General features: G+C 48.6%; 1 protein-coding gene across 3 annotated transcripts in view; it reads left to right on the forward strand.

Moving 5' to 3' along the window:
• ING4 (inhibitor of growth family member 4) overlaps nucleotides 1–8403 on the forward strand; it is an 11242-nt gene extending 2839 nt beyond the window's left edge. The window contains exons 3-8 of one of the 3 annotated variants that reach the window (XM_056847848.1): nucleotides 39–205; nucleotides 3608–3722; nucleotides 4577–4685; nucleotides 5465–5612; nucleotides 7364–7425; nucleotides 8299–8398. In XM_056847848.1, the coding sequence (XP_056703826.1) occupies nucleotides 39–205; nucleotides 3608–3722; nucleotides 4577–4685; nucleotides 5465–5612; nucleotides 7364–7425; nucleotides 8299–8338 (641 nt within the window). In that variant the 3' untranslated portion in view covers nucleotides 8339–8398. Of the gene's footprint in view, nucleotides 1–38; nucleotides 206–3607; nucleotides 3723–4576; nucleotides 4686–5464; nucleotides 5613–7363; nucleotides 7426–8298 lie in introns of all 3 variants that reach the window. The other 2 variants (XM_056847850.1, XM_056847849.1) reach the window with 2 other exon arrangements.
• The last annotated feature ends 673 nt before the right edge of the window (nucleotides 8404–9076 follow it).

Raw genomic sequence — 9076 nt, forward strand, 5'->3', positions numbered from 1 at the left:
ACATGGTCTCCCTTACAACGCTTTTCCTTTCATTTCAGATCTAAAGTCGGAGATTGACAAATTGGCCACAGAATATATCAGCAATGCACGGACGCTGACTTCGGAGGAGAAGCTGGGGCTCCTCAAGCAAATCCAAGAGGCCTATGGGAAGTGCAAGGAGTTTGGAGACGATAAAGTGCAGCTGGCCATGCAGACGTACGAGATGGTATGAGGCAGAGCAAGGAAGAGGCCTTGGGGGTTCGACGTGGTTGAGAGTGTGGTGCGGCGCTTAGAGTGTTTGACTAGAACTGGGGAGACCCGAGTTCAAACTGGGGAGACCCAAGTCCTATGAGGAACGGTTGAAGGACCTGGGTATGTTAAGCTTGGAGAGGAGAAGACGGAGAGGTGATATGATAACCATCTTCAAGTACTTGAAGGGCTGTCATGCAGAGGATGGTGCCTAGTTGTTTTCTGTTGTCCCAAAAGGCCGGACCAGAACCATCAGGTTGAAATTAAATCAAAAGAGTTTCCGTCTAGACATTAGGAAGAATTTTCTAACAGTCAGAGCAGTTCCTCAGTGGAACAGGCTTCCTCAGGAGGTGGTGAGCTCTCATTCCCTGGAGGCTTTTAAGCAGAGGCTTGATGGCCATCTGTCAGCAATGCTGATTCTGTGACCTTAGGCAGATCATGAGAGGGAGGGCATCTTGGCCATCTTCTGGGCATGGAGTAGGGGCCACTGGAGGTGTATGTGTAGGGGGGAGGTAGTTGTGAATTTGCTGCATTGTGCAGGGGGCTGGACTCAGTGACCCTGGTGGTCCCTTCCAACTCTGATTTTATGAAATCCCCGCTCAGCCAAGAAACTCACTGGGTGACCTTGGGCCAGCCACTCTCTTTCAGCCTAACCTATCTCAGAGAGTTCTTGAAGGTGTAAAATGGCAGAAGGGAGACCCATGTATGTCACCCTAAGCCCTTTCAAAAAGGATGTGAACAGAAGGGAGTGGGTGCAGCGGAGAGCGACGAGGATGATCAGGGGCCTGGAGACCAAGCCCTATGAGGAAAGGCTGAGGGAGCTGGGAATGTTCAGTCTGGGGAAGAGGAGGTTGAGGGGGGACATGATTGCTCTTTTTAAGTATTTGAAGGGCTGTCACTTAGAGGAGGGCAGGGAGCTGTTCCTCGCAATAATGGGTTTAAATTGCTGGATAGGACTCGCAATAATGGGTTTAAATTGCTGGCGGAAAGGTACCGGCTGGATATCAGGAAAAACATTTTTACCGTAAGAGCTGTTGGACAGTGGAATCAGCTACCTAGAGAGATGGTGAGCTCCCCCTCACTGACAGTCTTGAAGCAGAGGCTGGACAAGCACTTGTCAGGGATGCTCTAGGCTGATCCTGCATTGAGCAGGGGGTTGGACTAGAGGGCCTGTTTGGCCCATTCCAACTCTATGATTCTATGAGGTAAAAAAATGTGGTAGGTGGATTTTTTACGGGTAGATCTTTATCTATTGAATTTATCCTGTCTTCTTTCTTTGGAGCTCAGGGTTGCATACATGTTCTTTTCCTCTTCCAAGTGACATTGGAGTTTCTGTGATGAATCTTCAAATCGCCTGAAGAGCCCCTCAACCTGGGTCGGGCTCCCAATCTTGTTGCACCTGTGGGCACCTCTGGCTTTCGAGAACAGGTAGTAGGCGCTGCCATAAAACGGCTGCCAAAGGAGAGCACAGCTGATTCCTCAAAGGATGCTGGTTGGTTCCAGGCCAAATGTCCTCCTATTATGGAGGCAGTTTGAAGAGGGGCCGTGGCTCAGTGGTAGAGCCTCTGCTTGGCATGCAGAAGGTTCCAGGTTCAATCCCCGGCATCTCCAGTTAATGGGACCAGCCAAGTAGATGATGTGAAAGACCTCTGCCTGAGACCCTGGAAAACTGCTTCCAGTCTGAGTAGACAATACTGACTTCGATGGACCAAGGGTCTGATTCAGTATAAGGCAGCTTCTTGTGTTCAGTTTTCAATGGAGAGCCATCTAGTGGCTAGAGTATCAGATTAGGATCTGGGAGACCCAAGAAATCAGAAGGAGATTGAGACTGGGAAGGGCAGCCATGAAGGAGCTAGAAAAGATTCCTAAGTGTAAGAATGTGTCACTGGCAACTGAGATCAAGTTAATTCATGCCATTGTATTCCCAATTACTATGTATGGGTGTGAAAGCCAGACATTGAAGAAAGCTGATAGGAAGAAAGTAGATTCCTTTAAAATGTGGTGTTGGAGGAGAGTGTTACAGATACCGTAAACTGCCAAAAAAACAAATCAGTGGGTCATAGATTAAATCAAGCCTGGACTGACCCTAGAAGCTAAAATGATTAAACTGAGGCTGTCATATTTCGATCACATTATGAGATGACAAGAGTCACTGGAAAAGACAGTCATGCTAGGACAAGTTGAGGGCAGCAGGAAAAGAGGAAGACCCAACAAGAGATGGATCGACTCTATAAAGGAAGCCCTGGCCCTCAATTTGCAAGACCTGAGGAAGGCTGTCAAAGATAGGACATTTTGGAGGACATTGATTCATAGGGTCGCCATGAGTCGGAAGCGACTTGATGGCACTTAACACACACAGAGACCCACGTTTGAATCCCCATTCTGCCTTAGAAGCTTGTTGGGAAACCTTGAACCAGTGATACGCTGTCAGCCTAACTTACCTTGTGGCGTGGTTTTTTTAAAAAAAGGATAAAATGGAGGAGATATTAATGTAAGCTGCATCGGGTGGGAGGAATGCAGGGTACAAATTCAGTAAATAAATGAGCAAGCTGTTTCCCAATGACCTATGTCTTGCTCTTACTGAGGGCTTGCTCCCCCTCCCCCAGCCTCTCTCCTTTTCTCCCTTCCTGGAGCTTTTGTGGGGTGGGGGGAGGTGGAAAGTGCCCTCAAGCCCCAGCTGACTTATGGCTAGCCCTCATGAGGTTTTCAAGGCAAGAGACATTCAGAGGTGGCCATCACCTGCCACTATGTAGCAACCCTGGATTTCCAAGTCCTTGAAGGGCTTCAAGTCCTTGAAAGGCTGTCTTATAGAGGAGGGTGCCGAGTTGTTTTCTGTTGCCCCAGAAGGTCGGACCAGAACCAACAGGTTGAAATTAAAAGAGTTTCCTTCTAGACATTAGGAAGAATTTTCTAACAGTGAGAGCGGTTCCTCAGTGAAATAGGCTTCCTCGGGAGGTGGTGAAATCTCCTTCCCTGGAGGTTTTAAAGAAGAGGTTAGATGGCCATCTGTCAGCAACACTGTTCCTTTGACCTTAGGCAGTTCATGAGAGGGAGGGTGTCTTGGCCATCTTCTGGGCACGGAATAGGGGTCACTGGGGGTGTGGGGGGGGGAGGTAGTTGTGAATTTCCTGCATTGTGCAGGGGTTTGGACTAGATGAACCTGGTGGTCCCTTCCAACTCTATGATTCTATGACTCTGGAGGTCCCATCCAACTCTATGATTTCTATAGTGGTCTCCCATCCAAGTAGTAACCAGGGCCAACCCTGCTTAGCTTCCGCAATCTGATGAGATCAGGCTAGCCTGGGCCATCCAGGTCAGGGATGCTTGGGGGGTGGGCATTGCCTCCAATCATGTTTCCCGGTCCCTTTCGTGCCTGCAGGTGGACAAGCACATACGCCGGTTGGACACGGACCTTGCCCGGTTTGAAGCCGACCTGAAGGAGAAGCAGATTGAGTCGAGCGACTATGACAGCTCCTCGAGCAAAGGCAAAAAGAGTGAGCCCTGGGCTCTGTGGGGAAGGGCGGTGCTGGGAAGGACGGGAGTGGGGAAAACGGGGCCGGCAGCTGCAAGGTTTCAGAGAGGGAAGGTTTCAGAGCAGGCAGCCGTGGTAAAAAGAGGCCTGTGATGGAATCGGCTACGTTTGCCGCAGAGGGTTTGAGGCCGTGTTGCTGAAGGAGATCAGGCACTTCAAAAGTGAGTGTGATGTCGTGGACTCGCGTTGGAGGGACCTGTATTCAAATCCCAGACCCACCAGGATGCTCCCTAGAAGAGGAGTAGTAGTAGTTGGTTTTTATATGACAACTTTCTCCACCACTTAAGGGAGAATCCAACCGGCTTACAATCACCTTCCCTTCCCCTCCCCACAACAGACACCCTGTGAGGTAGGTGGGGCTGAGAGTGCTGTGACTAGCCCAAGGTCACCCAGCTGGCTTCGCCAGGAGTAGGAGTGGGGAAACAAACCCAGTTTGCCAGATTAGCCTCTGCCACGCATGTGGAGAAGTGGGGAATCAAACCTGGTTTTCTAGATCAGAGTCCACCCCTCCAAACCACTGTCTCGGTTGTTCCTTGGAGTTATGCACGAGTTTTTTATGCGGTAATTGGGTGTTTTTGGGGGGGAATTTTCTCCCACAGTAAGCTCTGCAAAGTAAGTCAATTACAAACAGCATTTAAAGGGGCGGGTACTTGGTTTGAGCTTGGGGACTGGTGGTGCATAGATTCCCGACAGGAAAGTGTGGGTCCAGCCAGCAACGAACCTCAGGTAAAACTCTCATGCATAAACGACCCTTGTTTTCAGTGCTTCAGAGGTTTATGCGCTCCTCTCTCTTTTTTTCCTGCCTCGTGCACGCAGAAGGCCGGGCCCAGAAGGAGAAGAAGGCCGCCCGGGCTCGCTCGAAGGGGAAGAACTCCGACGAGGAGGCGCCAAAGACGGCCCAGAAGAAGCTCAAATTAGTCCGCACGTAAGGAAGGGGCGGGCCTGAGCTGGTCGAGTTCTGATCTCCTCTGAGCCGAACGAGGGCGGGGGTCATCCGGTGGGTTGGGACCTTCAGATGGTTTGCAGAGACCCTGCAGAATGGATGTTTTTGGCTGCTTTTGGGAAGGACCTGTCGCTACCTCACGTGCAGAATGTGCAAGAATGCCGTGCCTCCTGCCTTTCTTCGTAGGTGTGCTGACAGGAGCCGTGGGGACAGAGAAGCACCCCCTTAACGGTGCTCCTTCTGCGAGAGAGTATGTCAATGTGGTTCTGGCCAAATAGATACTCTTCAGCATGCTTTGTTTACCTGTGACTTGCTCGTCGAGGCTAGAGACAGATGGATAAGGCCTTTTATCCGGGAATCTGTCACCAAATTGGATCATTTGAGGGTTATTTTAGCAGGGGTGGATTTTAACATTACATTGGCAGTTGCCAAATTTCTTTTCCAGGCAATTAAGATTAAAAAATATATTAATCTCTTTATGGGCTTAGTTAGATGGTTACTTTTTCTTTCTTTTTTAAAATTTTGATCTCAGTGTGACACTGTTCAGGGCCGAATTGGCCCATGCGAACAATATCATTAAAGCCAGCGCGGAGTCACAGTTGTCCCCAGAACTTTGCCAGAATTGTAGGTCTGGCTTCCCAGCTTTTTGTTTCTCAGAGGGAAGCTGGCTAGGGGCATGCCGGTTGAGTGGGGGGGACGGCCCTTTCTCAGCGGCCGGGCTAATTTATTTCCTCCCCCCCTTTTTTTTTGACCCCTCGTAGCAGCACAGAGTACGGGATGCCATCAGTGACCTTTGGGAACGTGCATCCTTCCGACGTGCTGGACATGCCCGTCGATCCGAATGAACCCACCTATTGCCTGTGCCACCAGGTCTCCTACGGGGAGATGATCGGCTGCGACAACCCAGATGTAAGCACTTCCCTGGGAGCAGAGGGCGAGGGACGGCGGATGCTGGGCAAACAGACGGGTTGATTTGTTTTGTCAGTTTTCTACCCCGCCCTCCCCAGCCAAGGCCAGACTCAGCGTGGCTCAACTTGGCCAGCGTGGTGTCGTGGTTACGAGCGGTGGTTTGGAGCGGTGGACTCTGATCTGGTGAACCAGGTTCGATTTCCCGCTCCTCCACCTGAGCGGCGGAGGCTAATCTGGTGAACTGGATTTGTTTCCCCCACTCCTCCACATGAAGCCAGCTGAGTGACCTTGGGCTAGTCATACTCTCTCTGCCCCACCTACCTCACAGGGTGTCTGTTATGGGGAGGGGAAGGGAAGGAGATTGTAAGCCGGTTTGGTTCTTCCTTAAGTGGTAGAGAAAGACGGCATATAAAAACCAACTCTTCTTCTTCTTCATTTGGAGCAGTTGTAAACATCTGCAGATGTGATGTTTGTATGCTAGTTAATTTCCACATCACATAACGACATATAAACTCGCACAATTATCACGTTATAGTTTACATGGAGCTTTAAAAAGGTAAAGGTAGTCCCCCCCCCTTGCAAGCACTGGGTCATTCCTGACCCATGGGGTGACGTCACATCCCGACGTTTACTAGGCAGACTACATTTACAGGGGGGTTTGTCACTGCCTTCCCCAGTCATCTGCACTTTACCCCCAGCAAGCTGGGTCCTCATTTTACCAACCTCAGAAGGATGGAAGGCTGAGTCAACCTTGGGTTGGCTCCCTGAAACCGATTTCCATCGGGATCGAACTCAGGTTGTGAGCAGAGCTGTCGACTGCAGTACTGCGGCTTACCACTCTGTGCCACGGGGTTCATTTACATGGAGCTTACTTCTTTTTAAAAAACATTACATCTTAATAATAAAATGCTGATTCTATAACCGTAGGCAGATCATGAGAGGGAGGGCACCTTGGCCATCTTCTGGGCATGAAGTATGGGGGTGGGGGGGGTGGGGGAGGTGGTTCGGAGTTTCCTGCATTGTGCAGGGGGTTGGACTAGATGACCCTGGTGGTCCCTTCCCACTCTATGATTCTAATCAGCCTCTTTAAATTTCAGTGCTCGATATCATTTTAAGTCTTCATATCTAGTATATTTTTATTGTAAATCCATACATATCCTTAAAAGTTTAATTCCCTTCTTAATTGTTAGCTATATAATTAAAAATATATTTGATGTGGAAATCTTGAAGACCTTATTCGATACTTTTAAGGAGTTCAGATTTCCAAACGCTGATTTATTTGTTTTTAAATTATGACGTTAAAACAAATTGTCGTCACGGCCGTATCCGAGCAGACAAAATTCTTCAACTAGCAAATCATTCTTTGACTTGTTGTTCAGCTTCCTGTATTTATTTATTTTATATAAAGTAGAATCCCATGAGAAACTGCGTTTGGGAGGGGTTCGGTAGGAGGTTCCAAAATGACTTTGGATGGGCCTGTTTATATTTTTTTCTGTAGATTTATCAGTCGTACTGAAAAGCTATGACCCTTTGGGGGGGTACAGTGGGGGAGGATGATTCTCATGGAAGTGGGGAGGTGCTAGAGAGGAAGGAAGCTTTATGGGGAAGAAAAACCGGCCTGTAAGATAGTGACCGCCCTTTACTTAGGGTGGGAGAGAGAATTTCAGTAGGGGTGTTCTGAGAAGCGCCAAAGCGAGGAGACTGGAGAGGTTGCTGACCTGTCTTTCTGTCCTCTTGGCCCTCTCCTGCAGTGTTCCATCGAGTGGTTCCATTTTGCTTGCGTGGGACTGACGACCAAGCCAAGAGGGAAATGGTGAGTGATAATGGACTGTCAAGAAAGCCCTGTTGTTGACTAGCAGCCAGGGGTTTGGGAGACTGAAAATGCAGGTGGAGGAATGTGTGCCCTTGGTCTCTGGGTGGTTGTTAAGAAAGACTTAACACAGGGAGGGAGGTGGAAGAAGGATTTTATAGTGCAAGGATCCCTGTCAGGTGAGTTGCGTGAGACCTTTGGAACTCCCTCACTAGGGAGATTCATCTGTCTACATCTATTGTTGTCTTCTTCTGGCTAGTAAAGACTTCTTGTTCTGTTTAGCTTCCCCCCCCCCCCAATAACTGTTACTGTTCTCCTCCCTTGTTTTTGGTGTTACTGTTCTCCTCCCTTGTTTTTGGTGTTACATCTATATATCTAATTCTTTTAAGCAGGAAATAACAATCTAGAAAATATTTCGCTTTATGTTTATGCTAAAACTGTTATTTAGTAAAAGTGCAGGCTCTTATATTGCAGATATGTCAACTATATAGCCTAGATTATCAGGTGGTTGTTTAAAGGAAATTGTAAATTAAGCTTCAAGAAGCAGTACAATAAATAGGTGAATGTTTTAAAAATCTGTATGTGATATAGTACATCTTTAACAAAGGGATGTTGGAGTTTTCTTATAATATGGTCTTTAAAAATAAATATCTTTAATAACCTAGTTATTATCAAGAAAAGTAGCCGTTATATGGCACAGTTTAGAAGGTTTGGTATATTGTATGAATGACTTTATGTGTATTGTAGTGTTTAGAGTGTTCGTGTATTTTTTTGTGATAGAAATAAAATATTTCAAAACCAAAAGGTAGAGAAACTCAGGGTATAAAAACCAACTCTCTCTCTCTCTCTCTCTCTCTCTTTTTCTGCCATATCCAGGTTCTGCCCTCGTTGTTCCCAGGAGAGGAAAAAGAAGTAAACTTCCCCCATCCCCTGAGGTCTGGATACTGTTGTCAGAACACCCACCCCTGCCCTTGAGCTTCAGCACTCTTCTCCCAGGTCCCAGGGCCTCATAACTACCGGGGCCTCACCCTGGGTGAGCAGAGCTGCCCGTGTTCGTGTCCTCTCGACGGTTCCTGCGTGTACTGAAGCATTCACTGCTTCCCGGCACTTCTGGGAAGTGACTCTGTGGCAGCTGCCTTGGAGGAGGAGATTCCCCGGGATGTAGTGGGGCCTCTTTATCCTGGCAGTCTTTGTTCCAAAACCCCGTATCCGCTCGAAGGAATCTAGACTTTCTGGAGGGGAGAGGAAATGACCACCGGCTAACCCAGACGACTAGCAAAATCTGCCTGTCAAGCTTGGCTGCCTCCTTTATTTTCTGGATTTGTGACCCGTCAGAGGAACAGTCTGGCCAGCCCTTACCTGGCCGTTCACAAACTCGTATTCCTTCCCTTCCACAGTCTTCTTTAGAAGGAAAAGAGAGCCCACCGGGCATTATGTCTTGTCTTCTTGAGGAGGGGGGGCTCCCTCTGCCAGGTGAGCTCCTCCCCCTCCCTCCGTCCCCACCAAATGAAGCGTTTGCGACCTAGCGGTCCACGCTTCCATCACAGAGACCAGCCGGGATCCTCTCCTCTCCTGGTGCTGCTTGTTTGGGGGGGAGTCGGAACCCAGCGTTGTACGATACAGCATTAAATAAAGTCAATTCAGCAAACCTGCA

The sequence above is a fragment of the Euleptes europaea genome, chromosome 4 (assembly GCF_029931775.1).
Source record: "Euleptes europaea isolate rEulEur1 chromosome 4, rEulEur1.hap1, whole genome shotgun sequence".
NCBI lineage: Eukaryota > Metazoa > Chordata > Lepidosauria > Squamata > Sphaerodactylidae > Euleptes > Euleptes europaea.